The 24,600-nt window shown below is 46.1% G+C and overlaps 1 protein-coding gene across 1 annotated transcript; it reads left to right on the top strand.

Moving 5' to 3' along the window:
• The first annotated feature begins 7,967 nt into the window (after nucleotides 1-7,967).
• Nucleotides 7,968-24,570, top strand: F2R (coagulation factor II thrombin receptor). Its single transcript, XM_036410212.2, has 2 exons — nucleotides 7,968-8,412; nucleotides 22,703-24,570. The coding sequence occupies exons 1-2, from the start codon at nucleotides 8,325-8,327 to the stop codon at nucleotides 23,890-23,892; spliced, it is 1,278 nt and encodes a 425-aa protein (XP_036266105.1). The 5' UTR covers nucleotides 7,968-8,324; the 3' UTR covers nucleotides 23,893-24,570.
• The last annotated feature ends 30 nt before the right edge of the window (nucleotides 24,571-24,600 follow it).

The following is a 24,600-nucleotide window of genomic DNA, read 5'->3' on the forward strand; positions in this document are numbered from 1 at the left end:
CAATTGTGCCTCTCAATTTTTGTAATGCAATAAAATCAGTATTTAGATGGTTTTTAAATGTATTCTTTGAAAATTGTTTCATGTAAAATAAATGTTAACTGAATTACATTCATTTGGCTTTTTAGTTGTCTCAATAAATGCAAACAATTTAGTGGAGAAGGTTCTTGGCAGGGCTTATCGGGGAAAGTAGGAATACACCTGTTGTTGTATGCATCAGGGTACGGAGTAAGCCGCCATGACCAAGAGATCCAACACCCTGTGGCTGAAACAAGATAGACGTTTTTCTCAAATTCAGTAGCTCCAAGGGAAATGAGCAGGCCCACAAGGTTTTCCGTGGATCCGGCTCTGTCCTTGTCACTGATTCCTGGCCAGCAGGAAGAGGGGGAAAAGTCCAGGGCAAGCATTTTAAGTTACACGTGTCACTTCTGCCTATATCCCATTGACCAAACAAAACTTTAGTCATGTGGCTAGAGCTAGCTGCAAGAGAGGCTGGGAAATATGGTCCCTAACTGGCAGCCATGTCCCCAGTTAAAGCCTGGGGTAGAGAGGGCAGTGGTTCTATTATTAAGAGGGAGCATGATTGCTGGGGACGGTTTAGCAGTCTCCACCACAAAACTAACTCAGACTTCTGGGCTGGGACCTCCCTGACACTTTCTATTCTGTTCATTCATTCAACAGACTTTTTTTTTTTTTCCCCAACAGGGATTACCAAATACCGAGGAAGCGGGCTAGCTTTTGCTCACTTGGCACAAATGAACTTTCAGTATTAGACCAATAGAATTTGAAAAATTGAAACTTTTTTAAAAAGTAGAATCTGCTACTTTAGTGATTGTTTCAGGCTATACATATTTTTGACAAAAGGTAAACATTTCAAAATAATGCTCATTGTCTCATCTGTTTGTGGGTGTGTGTTGTTGTTATTGTTGCATTAACCTTAATACAGACTTCTGTAAAAGGAAAGAAATGAACAGTTAAGTTTCACCTTGAGAATAAACCTCCCTTTCCCCTACAGCCAGTATTAGCCGAGGAAGAGGAGCTGAGGGATAGTAGGAGGTAGGTTAAGCTTCCTGTTCATGCTGCAGAAAGGACTTCTCGTGGATATATGGTAAAAGCCAAAATTAGGGAAAGATATTTGGAGGCAAAAGCTAACCTTTTGTAGCCTCTCTAAAAGGTGCTTGTTGCCTGGCTGGTGTGGCCCAGTGGTTGGAGTGTAGACCCATGCACCCAGATTGCTGGTTTGATTCCTGGTCAGGGCACATGCCCAGGTTGTGGGCTTGATTCCCAGTAGGGGGTGATGCAAGAGGCAGTAGATTGATGTTTCTCTCTCATCAATGTTTCTATTTCTCTTTCCCTCACTGAAAACAATTACAAATCTATTATAATAATAATAATAAAAGGGGCTTGTCAACTTATTTCAACATTGAGTAAACTGCTTGAGTGTTATTTGTATGAATAAAGATCTTTGTGTAGCCCTAACCGGTTTGACTCAGTGGATAGAGCATAGACCTGCGGACTGAAAGGTCCCGGGTTCAATCCCAGGGCATGTACCTTGGTTGTGGGCACATCCCCAGTGGGGGGAGGTAGGGGGGCGGCCAGGAGGCAGCTGATCGATGTTCCTCTCTCATCGATGTTTCTAACTCAGAGCCAAGACTCAAACTATAAGAGAAAGTTTATGTAGAAAGTCACAGAGATAGAAGTGAGCAGTAAAAATAAGCTGTAGAATAAATGGGTTCAGGAAACCTGAGAAGAAAAAGAAAGGGGGTGGGGATGGGGGGAAGGCCCTTGGGGCTTAGGAGAGACCAGGAAAACACCTGGGGGAGGGGCGGGGAAAGGCCCAGGTGTGCCCCTTTGAAAGCTGAACTGGGTCCTCTGGCTGGAGGGTATTTATGGGGAGAGGATTCCAATAGAATATTCATCAGCTTTCCAGGTGTGTCTTTCAAGGTCCTGCTTTCTACTGATTGGTTAGCACGAGGGCTGGGGATCATCCTTAGTCAGTGCAGCTGGTCCTGACGCCATGGCTTCCCTCATTTGGTTTTGCTGCTTTTCTGGACCTGGAGCTGCAACACAACTGAGGCTTAGATGCATTCGATGCAGGTCAGAATCTCATTTCTGTGGGGCTTCATGCGAAAGGGCCATTTCCGGGCCCCTTTGTGAGTTCCCCCTCTAGGGGACTAACGGCATGCCATGGGGGAAAAAGGTCAAGGGAGGGTCCAAACGGCATGAAACCAGGGAAATGCTGCGGTAAGAAAGGTTACCCTGGGCGAGAGGTCCTTGTTTTCCCAGTTTTGCCCGTTGCTGGGCACCTGGGGCTTTCCGTGCCCTCTGTACGTGGCCCATCATTCTTGCTCTGCTTGCGTCTAAGTTCCCCCCGCGCCCTCTCTATGGATATGCTCTAGTGATCTCCAAGAGAGGGGAAACCAGTGCACACCGGAGTAAAGAAACAGCTCAGTGTTCCGACATGACACGACTCGCTCAAGTCATTGAAAAACCAGAACCATAGTGTGTGTGTGGTTGGGTCGTAATTAGAGGTGCTAGTCGTGATGTAAGAAGTTGTGTGACTTGGGACTGTGGTTTAGTGGGGATTTGTGGTACTCCTCTAACATCCCAAGAGGCACACCACAGAACTCTAAACGGTGAAGGTTGTCTGTATTTTGAGAGATTCTAGTGAGCATTGGATGGTCTTATTGTTGATCGGTGCTTTGGAAAATCTATTGCCTCTGTTACTGAAACCAGGACTTAGTAACAGGTTAAGATAGAATCCTCTTAACTAGTCTCTAAGCCCCAGAGGACAGAAACAATTTCAGTCCCTCTGTGAGTCCAGAGCCTTGGCAGTGCCTTGTAAACGGCAGGAGTAGAGTCCCAAAGGCGAGCTGAGGAGGAGACAGGTGGTCTCACTGCTTTTTTCCTTAGGGTACAAAATCTCTTCACTCTGCTCCATTGGAAGGCGTGATGGTTCATTTTCTGTCCACTTGGCCAGACTAAGGGATGCCCAGACAGCTGGTAAAATATTATTTCATATCTGTGAAAGTGTTTCCAAAATATGTTAGCATCTGAATCCAAAGACTGAACAGAGATCGCCCTTACCAATGTGGGCAGGCATTATCCAGTCTACTGAGGGCCAATTCTCTCTCCTCTTGAGCTGGGACACCCATCTTTTCCTGCCCCTGTACATTGGAGCTCCTGGTTCTCAGGCCTCCGCGCTCTGGCAGTTCCACTGTCACTCTCCTTGTTTTCAGGGCTTTAAACTCACACGGAATTATGCCACCGGCTTCTCCAGCTTGCAGACAGCAGATTGTGGGGCTTCGCAGCCTCCACAAGCACAGGGACCAATTCCTATAATCTCTTCACGTATCTCTACATATTGGTTCTGTTTCTCTGGAGAACCCTCCCTAATGCAGAAGGAAAATGAACAGATACAGGAAGTAAAAGATATCAAGTTCACTTTATATAATTCAAAAGTTATTTTCATTTGGCCTTTTCATAGCACCCCAAGTGTATGGGGTATGTAATTAGTGGAAATACTGTCCTGGACCCATTATGAGATCAGTTGCTAAGCCCAAAATACCAATGCAGGTTTATAACAGCAAAAGGCAGAAACAAGTCTACCGGTAGCTTGTAACTTCCTTACAGACCTACGGTTCACTTGCAAAACAAACCTGACGATAGCTGCACAGAATCTAGAGTAAGGGTGTCGAACTCAATCAGAGAAGGGGCCAAAATCTAAAATCCAGCCTAAATCACGGGCCGAATGGTTTACTGAACAGTCATAAACTGTCATTGTGATGGAAACGCAGCGGAGTGCAGTGATGACAGCGCGGTGCGGGCCACATTGCAAGGCCTGGCGGGACGGATTTGGCCCGCGGGCTTTGTGTTTGACACATGTGAATTCTAGAGCATCACACAGCTGCTTTGACTACAACTTGTACAACTTGATCTCGTTTCATTTGAGTCCTGGCATCACTGCCATCTGCTTCCACAAGGAAATGACCCCACAGGTTCTCAGAGGTCACTGTTGTCCTTGCAGGGCTTGGAATCGAGGAGTGGTAGTGAGAATACCTGAAGCAGGTAGATCATCTGTGGGTTTAAACCTCTTGCATGTCACCTTGGGATTAAAACTTTCACAATTGTAATGTCATGTTCATTCATAAACTCTACGACATACCGCAAACACTATAAGACGGTAGTGAATGACTCATATTGTTTAATGCCAGGCAAGTTCAAACAGAGAAAACGAAAACTGGGAATGGACATCAAGTGGTTCCAATACAAGTGAGATTTCCTTTCTGAGGAGTATCAACCTGCGAGGTTAGGCAGATTGCCTGCCCTGGGGAAGCTACCCAGATTTGCCCTAAAACTGGCAGCGAAGAGGTTTTGGTGTGGGTGACATGGAACAAATGAAGTAGAGATCAATAGTTTTTTCAAGAAGCTCTAAAGAGCATACAAATATTGTAAGAACTTGTAGAGTTTGAGGGGGAAAAACAGAAAACAGAATGTCACCAACAGACCATAACAGAAAATTAGAAATCAATTACAAAAAGCCAGTCAAAACTTCCAATAATTCATGAGTTGAAGAAGATAAAATGAAATTGACAAAATAGCCGGGACCGGTTTGGCTCAGTGGATAGAGCGTCGGTCTGCGGTTCTGGGTTCAATTCCGGGCAAGGGCATGTACCTTGGTTGCGGGCACATCCCCAGTAGGGGGTGTGCAAGAGGCAGCTTATCGATGACTCTCATCGATGTTTCTAACTCTCCATCTCTCTCCCTTCCTCTCTGTAAAAAAAAAAAAAAAGCAATAAAATATATATTTTTAAAAAAGAACTGACTAGCCCTAACCAGCTTGGTTCAGTGGATAGAACATGGGCCTGTAGACTGAAAGGTCCCAGGTTTGATTCCTGTCAAGGGCATGTACCTTGGTTACAGGCACAGCGCCAGTGTGCAGGAGGCAGCTGGTAGATGTTTCTCTCTTATGGATGTTTCTAATTCTCTATCCCTCTCCCTTCCTATCTGTAAAAAAAATCAATAAAATATACTTTTTTAAAAAGAACTGAATATACATGTATCAAACAGGTAAATCTAGAAAATGGAAACTGTAGTCATACTCCTAGAATGTTACTCTGTGTAAATATTTCAAATGTACTAAGAAGTAGTATTTTTAAAAACATAAATGTACCAAAAGTACAAAAACATGGAGAGAAAGTCTCCTGGGCAAGAAAAAGAATGGAATAAAAAAGTGTACAAAAAAGCTTAACTAATAATATAAGATGTATATGTTACATTTACATATATATGTTAACGCTGGGTTAGGCTGTGTCAGATATTGGGCTCTATATTTTTCTATGCTTGAAATATTGTGTCATTTACTACATGAAATCCTGCTCAGTTCTTTTACCTCTCAAAATGGTATTTTTCAAAATGTGTCCCTTCCACTTGTCACCACCTACTCCTCCTCCCCACCCCCTAGCTTCAGGAATCTGCACTTGTGCATGAGAAAGCTACCGATTTTGAAGCAGATTTAACTTTTGGTGGCCACTCAGTGAGGAAGAAGTGCCTCATTCTGCCCCACTCACCCAGCTTGCTCATTGTATTTCAGCCCCAGTCTAAAGAAGCTAACTCAAGAGTCCATAGGCTGTGTGATTCGGTTTACATTGCTAATGGGTCAATCACGAAGGCTCTATTTTAGAGAAATAACTGTACTCTGCATTCTCTCTCTGTAGTTAATTTGCAGAAAGAAGTTATGCATTTCATTGTTTCAGCAATCCTCTTTTATGTCAGTAGAGGTACGTTCTGTTCTGATAACTAAGAAAAAAAAATGTCCTTTTAAACGTTACAGTTTTGTAAAATGGTTAAAAACATTTTCCACCAATGAAACATAAAATTTTAAAGTGTTGTAGCCAGAGTATTATTCCATTCTTATTTTAAGGATTTACATGATTATATATCTACTAGAAGCCCAGTGCATGAAATTCATGCACTGGGTGGGAGGAGGTCCCTCAGCCCTGCAGGTGCCCTCTTGCAGCCCAGAACCCCTCAGGGGGTGTTCGCCTGCCAGCAGGCAGACATCCCTCACGCAGTCAGGGACCCCTAGCTCCTTACCAGGAGAGGCTCCCACCACCTCTGCTGCCCTCACCAGCTGTGAGCCCAGCTTCTGGTTGAGGGGTGCTCCCCCTGTGGGAGCACACTCACCACCAGGGGGCAGCTCCTGCATTCAGCTCCCTGATGGTCAGTGAGCTTTATAGTGACCAGTCTTTCCACTGTTCAGTCAATTTGCATATTAGGGTTTTATTATATAGGAAAAATGTGGTTACAGTATCTTAAATGAGGGACAGAAACTTTTAACAGTGGCCATCATGGAGATGTATGTGTTTCTTAGAAGAGAAGGTGGACGATTCATTTTATATCTTTGATCTGTTACAATCTCTTGCCACGCATATTGATTACGTTTATAGTCTACACCAGTGGTCGGCAAACTCATTAGTCAACAGAGCGGCAAATGGCGGCTCACAAGCTGCAGTTTGCCAACCACTGTTCTACACTGTAAAGCCCCTTGGATGTTTAAACAATCCTGAAATTGAGTTGTTACTTACAATCAAAATGTCACAGTTTAATTGACAGCATTTTTTCACTTGTGGTACATAAATGAAAAAGGTGAGTCTTTAAATTTTGGCATCTTTTTTTTTTTTTTTAAACCAATGCGGTCTTAAGATTGATGAAAATAGTATCCATTAATAGAGACTGGAGAAATACACCATTTTAATGGTTTCGATCTACTGGGAGCATTGAATGAGGGAACTTTTGAAGCAGCATTCTATCATTGGATTATACAGTCACCTATTGAGCTACTGTATACACCACAAGGCTCTGTGCTTGAGGAAGAGGGGGACATGGGGAGCATCTTCGCTGTATTTTCTTCACTGGTTTCCGTGTCAGGGCAAGTGGGGAATGACACTCTCCGTGGGAAATTCCCTTTATAAAAACGCTTAGAAATCTGATCAGTGACACAGTGCAGTTTATCAGCCACGGGGTGCAGAACACACTCGCACGCACATCTGCGAGGAGAAGGGCTGCTGTGAACTTTCCCAAGAAGCGACGGGTGGAGGGACCCACTTCCCGCCGCTGCGGTCGGAGCTGCTCACCAGAGACGCTCTCTAAGCAAAGCAAGCAGCGGCTCCTCCCCGCGGGCCTGGGCCCCCGACGTCCTCCACGGGCCTCAGAGGGCAGCGGGGAGTCCCTGCCCTGTGACCTGAAATGGGCGCAATTCTATTAAATCCATGACACATGGTCCTGGAAAATGGACCCTTCGTCCTCTGGGCATCCTTCTCGCAGGCCGGGGGCGGGGGAGCGGGGGGGGGCGGAACAGGGGAGTCAGGCCGGCTCTTCGCCCGGGAAAGGCTGCGCAGGTGCTTCTAACGGGGCTCGGGGGCCGAAGTCTCTGCCCTGCGAGTGGAGGGAGCGGAGGTGCCCTCTCCGTCCCGGCGCCCGGGAAGTAAGTGCTCTGCGTATGAAACGGTACTTCACCGAACCCTGGGGGCAAGCTTTGTCACGCCAGTATAAACCCTGGCTTAAATCCGCTATTCCTAAATTACAAAAACGTGAGTCCCTTTCAGATTGTCAATTAGATGGAGAAGTTTCAAACGGGCCGCGGCGCTCGGCCCGGGGTCCGGCGCTCTGCGCGGGCCGAAGGGGCAGCGCCCAGGGGCGCCCTCCGGACACCTCGGGAGCGCACGGCTCTGCTCCCCGGAGGATCCGGGGAGACCCAAGGGCAGCCGCCCGGGCCGCGGGGCCCACTTCCAAGGCCCCGCCAGACTGAGTCACTGATTTTCCGCGAGTCAAAGGCTCCCAGAGGAAAAGATGTCTGGTTTGGTTCCCCACGTCGGACCGTGGCCGGCAGGCAGCCCAGGCGGGAGGGCGGGGAAGACCCGGCTGCCTGCGCCGCTGGGCGGGGCTTGGGGCAGGGGGCGGGCGCGATCGGGCTGGGGTCGTCCAGCCCCAAAGGCGGCGGAGCCTCTGCTGAGCGGACCCGTGAGAAGCGGGGTCCGACGGCCACGTCGAGGCGCGCACTGGGCGCCGGGGGGCGCCCTTCCCGCTCGCGCAGCTCGGCGCCCGCGCCCCGCCCCTCCGCGCCCCGCGCCCTCTTAGAGCCGCGCACCGGCCGCCGATCGAGCAGCGGGGCGACGCCGAGCCTCCTCTTCTCACCGCGGGGAGCGTCCTGCCGGCCGCCCGCACCTCCGCCGCGGGCCCGGGCGGGAGGAGGGAGCGTGCGGAGCTCGAGCCTCCGGGAGGCGGCACTGGCCCCGGAGCGCCGCGCGGTGCGCTGAGCCCGGACAATGGGGCCGCGGTGGCTGCTGCTCGTGGCGGCGGGGCTGAGCCTGTGCGGGCCCCTGCTGTCCGCCCGCGCCCCAGGCCGCAAGCCAGGTGAGAGCTGGGGGAGGGGGGGTCCTCCTGCCGCCTCGGGCCACGCAGCCCGGGACCTCCTGGGGCGGGCGGGCGGCGGGAAGCAGCCGGGAGACCAAGTGGGTACTGGTGGCGCCATCTCCTAGGGGGGGGTGTCCCCACGGCACCCTCAGCCTCAGTTTCCTTCAGAAGCCAGGCAGGCGTTTGGGCTGAGGTCCAGATTCTCCCCCGTCTTATCCGGGCGGGGTGTGCGGGCTCAGCGGAAGCCCCTGGGCGCCGGGTTCTGGAGGGCGCACCGGCCTGCGAGCTGGGCGCTGGGTACGGGGGCGCAGGGGGCCGGATCGGCTGCATTGCATTTGTGGTCAGTGTTGCTCCCAGGACCACACCCAAAAGAAAGTCTCCCGTGGCCCCAATAAACGCTCTGGCCTTTTCAGTATAAAGTGGAGGAGACCCGCCTCCGCTGACGTTTAGTTGTGTTGGGATTGTTTTTCTTGAACGTTTCACAGGTGAGGGAAATGGTGTGGAGGAAAGCTTGGCACGTTTAGTAATAAGTCAGTGCCAGCAGCCCCTGGACTAGTCACAAACCAGCCCACCTGGACACGGGCTGCGTTAGCGCGTGCGCTAATGCAGCCCGTGTCCAGGTGGGCTGGTTTGTGACTAGTCCCCGGGGGAGTGGAGAAAAGAGATCAAAACTCGGCTCTGCCAGACACCGTGGAATCTCAGTATTTCGGCTTCTGGTCTGCTCAGGGTGGAGGTTGCATACTAGAATACATTTACCAGGAGGAGTGTGTTTTTAAGTATCTGGCCACTTGACCAAATAAAGTATTTTCCAACCTCTTCCCCCTAAAAAAGCAGGGCAGAGAAGTTGTCTGTAGTCTGTAAAGACACTAGTTACAAAGTGAAAAGAAGAAAAGATGTTGTAATGTCTTTGTAATAATAGTGCTTTGTAAGCCTTTAGCCACTTTTCTTCATGCACAAACAAATTCTAGCTGGTTTGCTTATCTGTGAAAGAGTGTGCACTCATTGTTTCCACAATAGAAACAGTGCAGAGGCATCAAGATGAAGAGGTGACAGCATTTTTTCTCCGCGCTCCGTCTTTGCTCAGAGTAAAATTGAGGTGATGCTTTTAGGAAAAGTCAGAGTCCCAGATAGGAGCCCAGCAACTGGCCGGCTACCTGCGGATAGCATGAGCATGATCTCTTGGAGTGTTTGGGGAAACAGTGAGAGCTGGAAAATTGTGCATGCTGATTGTGATGCCAGATAGCTCTTTAGTCATTTTATTTGGGGACAGGCTCTCGTCACCTTTCCTTAGGATGGGAGACGTTTGGCCCGTTAGGGAGTGAAGGTGAGGCATGTTTCTGCCATGCCTCTTGCTTTCTCATCACCTCAGATGGCCATGCTAATAAGACGCCAGGGGCTGATGTAGACAGAAAGATAACCAAACCAACACTGGCTGAGTTATGGATCTGGAACCAATTTGGGGAGGAAAAGAAGAAAGGAGGATGACAGAAGAAGAGGAACACATGTGAAGGACCATATTCTGTGTCACACCCCGGGCCAGGAGGCATTTTTACTTCAAATTATCTCATTTTGCCTTCTCAACGTGCATCGTTAGGGGGGAGTTTATCCCATTTGCCAGTTTTGAAACGAAGGCTCAGAGACAGTATACGGAAATTCCAAATGGAAGACGGGGCCCTGGGCGCAGGCAGTAAGTGGGGCCTTGACTTGAGAGAGTTTGGAATCACTAAAGGTCTGCCTTTTATCCTCTGTACGTTGGCAATTCTAAACAATACCTGTCTTAGGAGCTCTGTGAGACCCCAGCCTTAGAACCCTCTCCCGGCAACCCCCCACAACCAGAACCCTCCCCCCACAAACCCTCACAACCCCACCCCCGCTGGCTTTGTGCACCAGTTTGAGCCTTGAGGAACCACTGTCCCACTTTCTGTCCCCAGTCCTTTGGACATTTCCTGCACTGTCACTGAGGGCCAGTCCTCTCCCTGGCTAAGATCATGAACTGCCACTTATCCCCATGGAGCCTGGGACACATGTTCACTCAGCAGATAGTTAGAAATACTTACGTTCATAACCAACCAGTTTACATTCCTTAGTCCAGACCATTTAGGCGAGATGACTTGCCTTCATCAGCGAGGACCAGTGTCCAAGAGGTGCTGTTTGTAAATTTTATAAGGGCCTCAAGGGTAGAAAGGTTCAAGAATGACTCATGGTGACTGTTGCAGAGGGGATTGGGTGGGAGCATCCACTTGCTGCCCTCCTGCCCACAGGGTCAAACCAAATTTCTTAGCCCAGAGTGAGGCTCCCTCCCCTTGCAAGATGGGCCCCCGCCTCTGCCCAGCCTTACTACAGATCCTCTCCTATGACATACCTGTGATATTCCCTGCACTTCATCCAGCCCTCTTTCTAGTTCCTTCCCCAGGAGCTATGCTGAGGCAATTTTTCTCCTTTTCACGTCCAGCATGGCTAGAGAACAATCCGGTTGCAGAGTAGGGGCAGCTGAAGGTTGAGAAAATGAAAGAAAGAGACAGACACAGCGATAGAAGGAAAGAGCTGGGGCCCGGTGAGATCACTATCTTCTGACAGGGATGTGGACTCTGAGCTGAGCCAATACGATGTGTTTATTTTATACAACAAACAGGAAGTTATACTAAAAGTCAAGGCAAAGGAGATTATGGGCATTCTGGGGTGGGCCTGGGTGGTATTCATTCCTGGTGCTTGCCTGGATTTAAATAAAACCCACCCCCTGGCACCTGGGCTGAAGGTCAATGACAACACTCCAGCCTTTTGGCCAAGCGTGTTTCCAGGAAATGCCCATGTGCCTTCCCAGGTGCTCTCTGTGCTGCGCTTTCTAAGGCTTCTGCTTGCCTGCCACTCTCTCTGGCCAGAATGCCTCATCTTCACATTAATTTAAAACAGCTACCTTATATCAAGAACGCATTTCAGCGAACCTGTGCTTAGGTGTACATTACATATCCTATCTTATTTATTCCTCATAACAACCCTTTGGATCAGTGTCATTCCCGTTCTACAGGTAAAGAAACTGAGACCCAGAACGGTTAGGTCACAAGTTCAGTTAGAAAGAGAACTGGGATTTGACCTCAGGCCTCTCTTAAACGCAAGCTTTCTCTACCACCCCCTATGGAGAGAGCTTTTCAGACCAGAAGCCCCTCTTCCAATAGAGAAGCAACTCCACTGTGCTCCCCAGTCCCCCTAGAAGGCAAAGACTGTGCCCTGCTGACCAGGCCTAGCACATGGAGGTGTTTAGTAAACATTTATGCTCGGACTGCGGTGTCCTGCCATTTGACTTAAAAAGAAAAAAATAGATGACAAACAGGCTACAAATGGATCCCTAGCATGAATATACTAATTAATTGACTGTTACTGAGAGATTGTGGTCTTAAGCCCCAACAAAAGACACAAAACTGGCCCTGGCCAGTGTAGTTCAGTTGGTTAATGCACCAAAGGGTCACTGGTTCTTTCTCCCTCTCCCTCTCCCCCCAACCCCTCTATAAAAAGAAAAAGGAAAAGGAAAAAAGGACACAGAAATCGATAGCGATTCTGCTTAAAGTAGACCAGAAACCTCTGAAAGTCAAATTTCTCATTAACCAGCAAGTAATTCTCTAATATTTATCTAAATTCTTCCTTCCCTCTCTCCCTTTTTTCCTTCCTTATCCCCCATGTTCATTCATTCACTCCTGGGTGGTTTTGGCTCTATTTTTATAGAACATACTAAAACAGTAGGTTCTCTCCTAAGTTGTCCACTCTTCCTTGGTGTAAGGGCATTTTTGAGGCATTCCTATCCCTTTGTCAGGAATATTCTCACGTTGTCTCTGCTGGCTACCGTTCTACCCCTCCATCTTTCTAACTCAGCATTTCTCAGTTTTTTACGTCTAAAAGGAGCGGTGTGGCCCTAGCCGGTGTGGCTCAGTGGATAGAGCATAGGCCTCTGGACTGAAGGGTCTTAGGTTTGATTCTAGTCAAGGGCATATGCCCGGGTTGCAGGCTCAATCTCCAGTAGGGGGTGTGCAGGAGGCAGCCTATCAATGATTCTCATCATTGATATTATATATATAATAAATAAAAGGACCAGTGTGCTGTGACCCTAACTGACAGCTTTTCAGCAGCTCTGAATCTGCTCCTTTCCAAAGTGCTTCTGTCCAGTCTCCTTCCCTGTGCCCCTCCCCCTCCTCCCTCAGTCAGCTCATCCCTTGTCACCCTCACAGACTGGAACTCAGTGGAGCCTGGAGCTGGAGTTCCATGGAGACAATGGAGTCACCAGCACCTTGTGTTCCTAATCTTCCTGCTCCTCATGTTGGACACACATCCTTTCCCCCTCTTGAAATTTTCTCTCTTTCTCTTTTTCTTTCTTCTTTAAATCGAGGTAAAATTTGCAAAGCATAAAATTAACCATTTTTAAGTATACAATTTTGTGGTGGTTATGCATTTGCAATGTTATGCAACTGTCACCTCCGTCTAGTTCCAAACCGTTTTCATCACCCCAAAAGGAAAAACCCTGAACCCATCTCTCTCCCTAGCAACCACCCGTTTGCTGTTTATCCCCAAGGGTTTTCCCTCCGCTCCATGTTTCATATAAATGGATTCCTACAGAGCATGGCCTTTTGTGTCTGGGGAACTGCCCTTTCACTAGTTTTCCTGAGAGCCTGGGCTCCCCCTCAGCTCCTGGACACTCACACAAACTCCTACAAGAGTCATTAGGAACCACGGCCTTCGTTTATTTTTGACCATGATGCTGGGATTGAGGAGACGGCAGTTTTAACATTCAGAGCTTTATGGTTTGGTTTGGTTTGGTTTGGTTTGGTTCTGTTTTTCCTATTTGTGGTTTCTTTCATTCTGCCTTTTGCCCTCTTTTCTTAGGCCTACCAGGGCTGGGGAACCTTTTTTCTGCCAAGTGCCATTTAGATATTTACAACATCATTTATGGGCCCTACAAAATTATCGACTTAAAAATTAACCCACTTTTTTGGTCAGGCGTTTAATTAACTCACCCCTAATGCCTTAGCAGGGCCAGACCAAATGATTTCTTGGGCCTTCTACGGCCCGGGGGCCGGACATTCCCTACGCCTGGTCTCAGACCTGCAGAGTACACAACTGTCTCTGTCGGCTCAGGTTGTTATTTCTGGATCCCCAAACACCTTCTCCCATTGGCCTTTTGATGCAGGTGGAGAAACCCACTGAAGTTAACCTCCTTCCCCTCCATCCCGGCTCCCAATGAAGTTTACCACAAAGTCATCACAGGCCTTTGCACATTCTTTATTTGCTTTCCAAAGAACCTGCCTTTTTAAATAACAGGAATAATCTGCAACTTGCACTTGAACACAAATTTATTTAGCTTTAGGACATTTATTTAGACACTGCATAATCTATATTTTAAGTTTGTGATGAATTAGAAGGCAGATATTAAATTATTATAGAGGAGTGTTTTCCAGTATTTACTTTTTTTGCTAACCACCAGTAAGAACTATAAGAAATACACTTTTTGTTGCAACACAATAGCTGTGTGTGTGTGTGTGTGTGTGTGTGTGTGTGTTCAATAAACATGCATGGACAATCATAGTGTATATACAGATAGGAAACAAAAATTTTACCAAAAATGCTCAACTTGACCACATGCTGTGCAACCCGATATTTCCTACACTGTTCTATTTTTTAAAAAATATGTTTTATTGTTTTTTTACAGAGAGGAAGGGAGAGGGATAGAGAGTTAGAAACATCAATCAGCTGCCTCCTGCACACTCCCTACTGGGTATGTGCCCACAACCAAGGCACATGCCCTTAACCGGACTTGAACCTGGTACCCTTGAGTCTGCAGGCCAACGCTCTATCCACTGAGCCAAGCCGTTAGGGCACACACTGTTCTATTTTTTAAAATGCTTGTTACAACCCTGTAAATTGATTTCATAACCACTGTGAAGTTTTTACCATCTTTTTTTTTCCTGTTTTTATTAATCTAAACCCAAGGATACTTTTTCATTGATTTTTTTTTTTTTTTTTTTTTTTTTTTTTTAGAGAGAGTAGAAGGGAGGGAGGGAAACATTGATATGAAAGAAGCACATCAATTGGCTGCCTCCCACTCGCTCCCCAACCAGGGCCTGGGACTGAGCCTGCAACCAAGGTCTGAGCCCTCGACCAGAATCCAAGACCCTTCAGTCTGAAGGCCGAAGCTCTATCCACTGAGCCAAACTGGCTAGGACTCTACCATTTTTTTTAAACCTAGCGCAGCATGGACAGTGAATTGTCCCCAGTTAGCAGAGTGGAAGGCTTTGTTTGCTTTGAGAGAAAAGTTCTCTCTTCCAGGAAGTGTTGTTAATGATTGTTTCTATCATTTCTAGAACCTAATTTGCTTGAGTTTAGGTTTACAAGCGGCAGTAGGATTGGGTGGGGTTGAAGATGGAAACAGCTCGGTATCAGGAGAAAATGGTGATATGACCAGCGTTTACTGTAAATTCGTTTTCATTTTAACCTGAGGTTTTGGAGAGCTGAGAGCACGCTCCCAGGACACTGAGCAGCTCAGGACCTGCAGTGTGGACCCCGGGGGAATCCGAGTGGTTCCGGAGAGGCCAGATTGCGCCTTGGCCCCATGTGTCAGGCCCTGGCCTCCAGGAGGCTCCGGGCGAGGGCCCCCCACACTTCCCCTCTGTCGTCTTTGCACCCCCCTCTGGCCTTGGGTACAATGGCATTTACATTTTCCCTTTGTCTTTACTTTGCACTTCCCTGTAACCCCCCTCTCCCAGCTTCCTCCTAGGTTTGCTTTCCTGGGCTTCCAGCTGAGTGGGGTGTGGGATGGGAAGGGCACAACCTCTGATACTGGCAACCTCTTAACTCCGCAGCCAGTGTTCACCAACTTTTAATTCTGCCTTTTCCGCAGCTGAGATTTTTGTTCCCTTTTTTGTTTTCAAGTGCTCTTGCTTCTACCCCATCTCGAGCAATATTTTAAAGATTTGTTTTTCTGTTTTGTTCTTGACTGTCTCTCTACCACATCTGCCCTGCCTGTGAGGGCTGGGCTGTTGGTATGCGGTCGGTGGGCAGCCAGGGTTAAGAGGACTCCTAATTCTCCAGCAACAGCTGTAGGCACCATTGACTTAAGTTACATTCACATGGCCGTGTACTCCCTGTTGTTAAAAGGATGGGCAGGTTCATTTGTTGGGTAAAATGCTTTAAAAAGAAAATAGTGCTCTTTCAGGAGGAGGTCCTGAATTCACAAGCTGTTTGTTTATTTGTTTGTTTGTTTTTTAAAGAGACTGGGCAGTGTGGTGTGGATCAAAGGGATGAGCTTTGGAGCCAGGCAGATCTACGTTAAAATCCTGGCTCCTCCATTTACCAGCTGTAACTTTGGATGATATACTCAGCCTTTCTCTGCCTCCATGCTGCCCACCCAGTGAGGGTTATAATGCTTATGTAACAATGTTAGCATTCCATGTGGTGAGTGAAGTGCCAGGCACATAGTAGGCGCTCAACACATATTAAGTGTTTTTTCAGACACCAATTCCTCCGTATGCCAAGAGAAGCCTTAGGAGTTGGTATCAAATTCTCTAAATGTAAAACTGTTCACACAAATGTTCAAGAACTTCTCCCCCTTTAAAACAAAAGGAAAACGAAAGAAAAAACCCTTGTCCTTAGATTCCAGTGGCAAGTAAATATGCACACACAAAAAGAAGTTTGGGTTTTATATGTACTTTTTATTATTAAATTTTCAAAGATGCCCAAAAATAAACAATATAATTAACGTTCATATCAGTGGTCGGCAAACTCATTAGTCAACAGAGCCAAATATCAACAGTACAATGATTGAAATTTCTTTTGAGAGCCAACTTTTTTTAAACTTAAACTTCTTCTAACACCACTTGTTCAAAATAGACTCGCCCAGGCAGTGGTATTTTGTGGAAGAGCCACATTCAAGGGGCCAAAGAGTCGCATGTGGCTCGAGAGCCACAGTTTGTTGACCACGGGTTTATACTCTTGCTTTTCTTCTCCACAAACTGGACGATTTTTAAAGCAAATGCCAGACATTATATCATTTCATCTATAAATATATCAGTATATATTCTTAGAGATATTACCTCCTTTTTTCACATCACTACAGTACTATTATAACACCTACAAAACTGAACAATTTCCTAATATCATCTACTGTTCAGCCAATGTTCAAATTTCACTGATTATCTCATAAATACCTTCTTTACAGTTGGTTTATTTAAATCAGGATCCAACAAGGCCTTCTACTGCACTTGGTTGATGCATCCCTGAAATATTTTAATCTGTAAGTTTCCCCTCTCCTCCTTTTTTTATTGCTGTTTATTTGTCAAATAACTGGGTCATGTCTTTTGGACTCCTACATGCTGGATCTGGCCAGCTGCATCTTGTAGGATTGCTTACTAGGCTCATATGTCCCCTGCACTTTTTTTTTAGTGTGGTAGGTGCATTTAAAAACTAATCAAATGCAGGTCTGGTTTATGCAAGCCTACCTCAGCAGTGGTGCTCTGTACTTCCTATTACATCACCTCCAGAGTCCTCTCTCCCTTTTTTTTTTAGATCCTAACATTACTCAGTGGATTCGATATTGTCAGCCTGAACCAACCAAAAGTTCTTCACCCTGTCACCTAACAGTTTTAGCAAGCACTGATGATTGCTGAGCTAAATTCATTATTACACTAAGAGCTTCAAAATGATGCTTTTCTAAATCTGTTATTGCGTCTGTGTTTATGAACTAGAATTATTTTATAAAGAAGAACTTTTACTGACTATTTGGTTTCCCTGAAATATTTCATGTTTCAAATGTTTCCATGCATTTCCGCCATTATTCTTTGGATGGTTGATTGTCGCACCTTGGCCGGTGAGAGTCCAGTCAGATTGACTCGAGAGTCTTTCTGACCTGATCCTAATATTTGTTGAGGATGTTGAAGGCTCATCTTGTATATTTCCTACTCCAGAACTGGGACCAACCATTTCTTTAAGGAGCACTGGTCATTAATGAAAAATGGCGTGTGTTTGTAGTTGAGGCTGTGTGGCATTCCAACAATGCCACTGTTTTCCCTCAGTGGAGCTATCGTGGGAACCTAGCCAGATTAAGGACTTCCATGTGTGCAGGGACCTTCCCCCAATGGAGCTTCTTTGATTTTTTCCATCGTCCTCTGTTTTACTTCTCTTTAGCTTGTGGTGTTGATTCACTTGTGGAAAAGCACAGGGTACAAGGTCCTGGAACTTGTGCTTTGTTAATTCCCAGAAAGCCCACCAGGCAGAGCTCTGTGTCAGAACCCTGGAGGCTAGCATGGTGTGAATTCCTGGGACCTGAAAGAGCATCTCGTTACCACTCTGCTGCTAGGCCAGATCTCGTCCAAGTCAGAAAACGCATAGCAATGTGCTACATTCAGTAACAAAATGACTCTAGGGTCATTTAGAGAAAGCTAAATGAAGTGCAATTTAGCAAGAAGTATGGGAATTGATTTTAGGACGTGGCTGCTTTTTGTGGGAAACCTTAGCTTAAGAAGAAAAGCACCGAAGAGTTACAAGAGCTTTTGGCGTGCAGACAGGCACTTTCTTCTTGACCTGTAGGCTGTGCTGGGTCCGGAGGAAAAGCGAGTTACCCAAACTTCAATTTCAGCCTAAGGGCCTTGAGCTAGTTGGATAAATCTAGTCACCTGGAATTGGTTTTGTTCTGCTTTTGTTTTGTTTTTTAAGAGAAAGTTTATTTCCAAAGTCACAGAAGTAGGGTAAGTGAGCCAGTTGTTTATGGGCTTAGGAATCAAGTTACAGAGGCAAAAGAAGGGCCCTTGGAGCTTAGGAAGAAAAAGGAAAAGGTAACACACCCTGTGAGGGGAGAAGGTGGGGCGGGAGAGCTGGCCTTTTTTTTTTTTTTTTTTTTTTTTTTTTAATGCTGGTACATACTTAAGCAAAAAAGTTTGCTGACATTCTTTAATTCTAAAGAGCTTTCAGAATATCAAACCTATAATGTCAAGAAAAGGTGACACTTGGGCAATAATATTTAATCAACAGATTCTGCATTCTGAATGGGCTCCAGCCCAGCAATTTCATGTTTCAGTGGTTATTAGTGATTTCGTCAGAAACACCTTAGAGCCCAAGCTGGCCTAGCCACGGGGAGGAGTTTTTTTTTTGTTTTTTTTTTTAAACAAATACTCATTGCCAAAGTACTAAATATAGAGTAAAGCCTAATAGTTTTATTTTCAGACCAAGTGATAGTATCCAAGAAGCTTAGTTATCACTCCTCTAGGTAGTGTCTTGATTCATGTGTGTGTATTTGTGTGTGTGTGTGTGTGTGTGTGTGTGTGTGTGTGATTATGCATGCATGTACTTTTTTACCCTGCACACATGATACAAGTCCTTAACCTGGCCAGGTTCCCAAAACTGCAGAGGAGATCTGTGTTATTTTACAGTTCCTCTGGGTCAGCATTTTTAAGGACACATAATCCTAGTGGTACTAAAATGCCAACATCCATTTATTCTTTTCTTTCAGTTCCCACACATTTGTTTTGACCTTGAGGGCAGCCTCCCATTCCCCATTCCCCGGGGGCTGTCAGTGCCCGTGTCAGACCTCCGTGAGACTGGGTCAGGAAGCACACAGAATAGGGTAGGTGTATCGCCGAGGGAAGAAAGTGATACTTCTAGAAAAGGCTGTGAATTTGAAATTTGATTTACGGCTCTGAATGCTGGGACTATGCACTTTATAACCTGTTCACATCCCTATCATACTGGAAAAAAAAACACCCCAGAACATTTCTAAATAGGAGAGAAGAGCAACCTAGATGCCATTTTAATGTAAGATAATTGAGAGGGAATCCAAAAGCAAGCTACATCAAAGTGAGTGGGGCAAGATAATAATTTCTTACATTGATTAATTTTTATAGTTTGCAAAGTGAATGCATGTTCATATTTGTAGACCAGACAGGTATTAGAATCATTTAATGGCTCTGAGACTGAGTTCAGAAGGGGTAAGTGACTCCGGAAAGAGACAATATGAGAATGCAAATCTGTACTTAAAAACCAATGCAAGGAGCACTTCCCGCGTACCTGGTGCCGGAGAATCGGAGATGAATAGGACCAGTTTCTTACCCTTGAGGATTAATCTAGACATACGTGTATTCAAAGGCTCCTCACTAGAGACATTAGCCCTTTCCCAACGTGTATTCAGAGGCTCCTTACTAGAGACATTAGCCCTTTCCCAGTGACAGAGCTCCACAAGGCCACCCCTTCACCCTCAGGGGCCCCTGGTGACCTTGCTGAGGTAGTTTGATCTCAACCCCTTACTGCCAGGCCCTGTCCTGCTGCGATCTCTCGGTTGGTACTACTCTAACTTTAATCTCTATTTTGGAAATATATGCCAATTTACTGTATTTTTTTCTGGTTCTAGAATTTCCATTCATTAATTTCTTTAAAAAATATATATATATTATAACTTATATCGATATATATATATATTATAAAATATATGTTTTTTATCAGAGAGGAAGGGAGAGGGAGAGAGAAATAGAAACATCAATGATGAGAGAGAATCATTGGTCGGCTGCCTCCTGCACACCCCCTACTAGGGATCGATCCCACAACCAGGGCATGTGCCTTGGCCAGAATCGAACCTGGGATCCTTCAGTCCACAGGTCGACTCAGTCCACTGAGCCAAACCGGCTAGGGCAGTGGTCGGCAAACTCATTTGTCAACAGAGCAAAATATCAACAGTACACCGATTGAAGTTTCTTTTGAGAGCCAACTTTTTAAACTTAAACTTCTTCTAATCCCACTTCTTCAAAATAGACTTGCTTAGGCCGTGGTATTTGTGGAATAGCCACACTCAAGGGGCCAAAGAGTCTCATGTGGTTTGCCAGTTTGCCAGTCACGGGCCTAGGGCAACCATTTATTTCCTGATATTTTCTATTTTTTCATTTATTCCAATGAAATATTTGTCTTTACTTTGTTGAGCATAGTTGCGATACATCCTCTAAAATTCTTATCTGCCAATTTTAACATTTGGGTCATCTTGGGATTGGTTTGCATTCATTATCTTTTTTTCTTAAGACTGGGTCACACAGTCTGATTTTTTTTTAAATGTCAAATGATTTTGGATTGTGTGCTAGACATTCATACTGTAAAGTCTCTGAATTTTGTTTGATTCTCACAAAGAATTTTGATGCTTAACTTTTTCAGACAATATCTTTGGACTCAAACTGCAGACTCTTCCTCATGAACAAAAAGCTTTAATAGCACCTAAGTTCTCTTATCTTTCCAACGCATGCATGGTTCATTCAAGAGTCACCCAAAGCCTAAGGCAGAAATTACATTGGAATTTAGGGCTGCCCCTCCCTCGAAATCTCATCTCACTTTTCCCTTTCCATGGTTGCCCTGAACTCCGTCCTTTGGTTCATCGGGGTAGAAGGACTTGTGTGGGCTTCCTATCTGAGTCTTAGCCATCCTTTATGTCTCTGACTTATCTTCTCTCAAGTAAACACCAGTAAAAACAAGAAACCCAGTGATGTCATCCTTTTGATATCATTCATTTTTCCCCTCCCCAACACCACCTTGTGAACCTCAACACCTTTAGGTCATTGATTTCAGGAAGGAAGGGGTTTGTAATTTTATTCTAAGGGATGGTTGGGCCTGGTAGAACCTCACAGAACTATCTTTTCTTTTTTTCAGAGAGGAAGGGAAAGGGAGATAGAGATAGAAACATCAATGATGAGTGAGAATCATTGATTGGCTGCCTCCTATATGCCCGCTACTGGGGATCAAGCCCACAACCTGGTCATGTAACTTGACCGGGAATTAAACTGTGACCTCCTGGTTCATAGGTCGATGCTCAACCACTGAGGCACACCGGCCGGGCCAGAACTATCGTATAGCACTATGCCTTTGTGTAAGTTTCTGCCTGCAGGAAGGTTCCACCACAGAAAAATAAAACCAAAAGTTTGAAAATCCACTATATTTATCCCATTTCAAACCAATTTTTAAATTCTCTAACATCAGTAATAGGTGACCTGCAAATCTAGTCTTTGCTGCGAACACTGCCAATGTTGGAGACCCGGCCCTTTTCCCCACTCCTCAGCATCCCAAGACCCACAAAGGCTCTCTGTCTGACTCCCCTTAATGGCAGAATTTTAGCAAAGCTTCTTGGAAAGAAAAGCTGGTTGAACGCCAGCAGCTAAGAGTTGCATTTCTTTGATGAACATTTAAAATGGATGGTTTTGGTGGAAGAGAGTTATAAAAGGCGGAAGCGTGCAACTGAGCCTTTATTTTGACTTCTGGCTGACCCTCCCAGAGCCTGTTTGGCCTGGCGTCTGTCACAGTGCACGTAGCATTCTGGAACTAAGCCAAGGAAGGCCATCGGCCATCAGCCTGGACCGTCTGCCACTGCACTGACCTACTGAGGAAGGAGACAAGAAGATAACAGGGCTTCCTTGTGGTTATAGTAGAAGATAACCCGAGTGACAGTGGGTCAGGCCCAGATATGATGAAAGATTTGGGGCATTCTCTTGTGTAAACAAGCTAAAGATAGTAGAGGAATACTACAGTCACATGGATGCTGGTCATGGCAGTCGGAGCCCTGGGTCCTACACTGAATGTGCCTGTCACTCCCTAACCTTGAAGAAGTCTCCTCAAGCCGAAACCGGTTTGGCTCAGTGGATAGAGCGTCGGCTTGGGGACTGAAGGGTCGCAGGTTCGATTCCGGTCAAGGGCATATACCTTGGTTGCGGGCATATCCCCAGTAGGGGGTTTGCAAGAGGCAGCTGATCGATGACTCTCTCTCATCGATGTTTCTAACTCTCTATCTCTCTCCCTTCCTCTCTGTAAAAAAAAAACACAATAAAATATATTTTTTAAAAAAGAAGTCTCCTCAATGTTCCATGTAATTTCCCATAGGGAGGGATGGGCTCCAAGGAGAAGCTAAGTGGAGAAAACGTACACGTGAAAGCATGTGGAGGTGGAAGTCATCGAGCCTGGAAAGGATTCGTTTGTGTCGATGGCGGCTGCGATAGCATAGGAATCACTCTTTCCCTTCATGTCAGGTTCTCCGGCCAGAGCTTGAAGAGTGTATCATTCACCTCTGTTCCTCTGAGGAGCAGAGTTTTGAAAGTGTTGTTTCCTTGTGTCACAACATAATGTATTTTGAGTTAGTTAATTCTCTGGTAAAGTCTGCAGCCCATCCATGCATCCCACCCACCCTCCTCCTAAGAGAACAAAAGAACAACGGTGCAATGCACTCTCTGTCTCTTGAGCCTTTTTAATCCGTTCTCTTTTTTAAACTTTTTTATTTAAAAATATGTATTTTTTTCAGATTTAAAACCAGCCAATGCGACTGGGGGCCCTCGGTCATTTCACCTCAGGAATTCCAAGGATGTATTTGAACCTTTCCCAGTGGACGACTATGAGGACAGAAGCGGCAGTGGGTTCACCGAAGGCGGCTTGAACTCCACCAACCACAGCAGGCCTCTGCAGAAACGACCCCGGGTGTACATCTCCGAGGATGCCTCGGGATACCTGACCAGCGCCTGGCTGACTGTCTTTGTCCCCTCCGTGTACACGGGCGTGTGCCTGATCAGCCTTCCCCTGAACATCATGGCCATCGCCGTGTTCATCGGGAAGATGAAGGTCAAGAAGCCGGCCGTGGTGTACATGCTGCACCTGGCCACGGCGGACGTGCTCTTCGTGTCCGTGCTGCCGTTCAAGATCAGCTATTACTTCTCCGGGAGCGACTGGAAGTTTGGGTCCGAGATGTGCCGCTTCGTCACCGCGGCCTTCTACTGTAACATGTACGCCTCCATCATGCTCATGACGGTCATCAGCATCGACCGGTTCCTGGCTGTGGTGTACCCCATGCAGGCCCTCTCCTGGCGCACCATGGGGAGGGCAGCCTTCACATGTGCGGTCATCTGGGCCATGGCTGTCGCCGGGGTGGTGCCCCTTCTCCTCAAGGAGCAAACCACCCGGGTGCCCGGGCTCAACATCACCACCTGCCACGATGTGCTCAACATAACCCTGTTCGAAGGCTACTACGCATATTACTTCTCGGCCTTCTCCGCCATCTTCTTCTTCGTGCCGTTGATCATCTCCACAGGCTGCTACGTGTCTATCATCCAGTGCCTCAGCTCCTCCACAGTCGCCACACAGAGCAAGAAGACGCGGGCTCTGTTCCTGTCCGCCGCTGTTTTCTGCATCTTCATCGTGTGCTTCGGGCCCACCAACGTCCTCCTGATTCTGCACTACGCGTTCCTCTCCCGGGACCCCAGCAGCGAGGCCGCCTACTTCGCCTACCTCCTCTGCGTCTGTGTCAGCAGCATAAGCTGTTGCATCGACCCCTTGATTTACTATTACGCTTCCTCCGAGTGCCAGAGGTACCTCTACAGCATCTGCTGCTGCAAAGAGAGCTCTGACCCCAGTAGCAGCAGCGGCCAGTTGATGGCGAGTAAAGTGGACACCTGCTCTACCAACCTGAACAACAGCATCTACAAAAAGCTGTTAACCTAGGAAAGGCACTGCTGGAGGGTGACCAAGGAACATTTAAAAAAAAAAAAAAGAACCTGAGGATTCTGTCAGTCCCTGCCAAGAAAGTATTTACTCTCTTAAACAATAAATGTGTGATTTGCATGCCTCCTCCTTAAAAGGGCCATTAAGGATATATATATTTATTAGTAACAGAAAAGGGTAACATGAATAGGAAAATGTTATTCCAAGCCAATGCTACAATAAAAACTGAATATTACTTTTTGATATATTCAATATTTAGGTGACTTACATAAATGCATGTGACTTACATATTTGTGTGTGTATATATATATGTATAATACACATGCTTGCAATGCAGTATAGACCAGACACTTTGAAACCTTCTTTCCCTCTCCCCTCCACCCCCCCCCCAGAGATTATGGAAATAAACTCGGATTCTCTGATTTAATATGCAAGGTCTAGGTTGATGGAGGTTAGCCCTGAGCATCTGAAGATGTCCATCAATAGTGAAGTACTCTATAGTTTGGACTTTTTACAAATAACTTTATTTTTAAATTGTTCAACAGCTTTAAGTTATTAAGAGAGAAGAGTGCTATCTAGGTGTAGAAAAAGTTCTGTGTTGTTGTGTTTTTTTTTCATTTTAAACATCAAAGTTTGAATTCTTTAAATTATATAAACATGATATGGGTAGCATTTTTTTTTTTTAATAATGTGTTTTTATTGATTTCG

The sequence above is a fragment of the Pipistrellus kuhlii genome, unplaced genomic scaffold, assembly GCF_014108245.1.
Source record: "Pipistrellus kuhlii isolate mPipKuh1 unplaced genomic scaffold, mPipKuh1.p scaffold_m20_p_4, whole genome shotgun sequence".
NCBI classification, from domain to species: domain Eukaryota; kingdom Metazoa; phylum Chordata; class Mammalia; order Chiroptera; family Vespertilionidae; genus Pipistrellus; species Pipistrellus kuhlii.

What these genes read in the sequence shown, in the direction of transcription:
- F2R (XM_036410212.2), top strand. Translation starts at nt 8,325, where the DNA reads ATGGGGCCGCGGTGGCTGCTGCTCGTGGCGGCGGGGCTGAGCCTGTGC. An exon ending in CGCCCCAGGCCGCAAGCCAG is followed by an intron (nt 8,413 to 22,702) that starts GTGAGAGCTGGG and finishes TATTTTTTTCAG; the next exon opens with ATTTAAAACCAGCCAATGCG.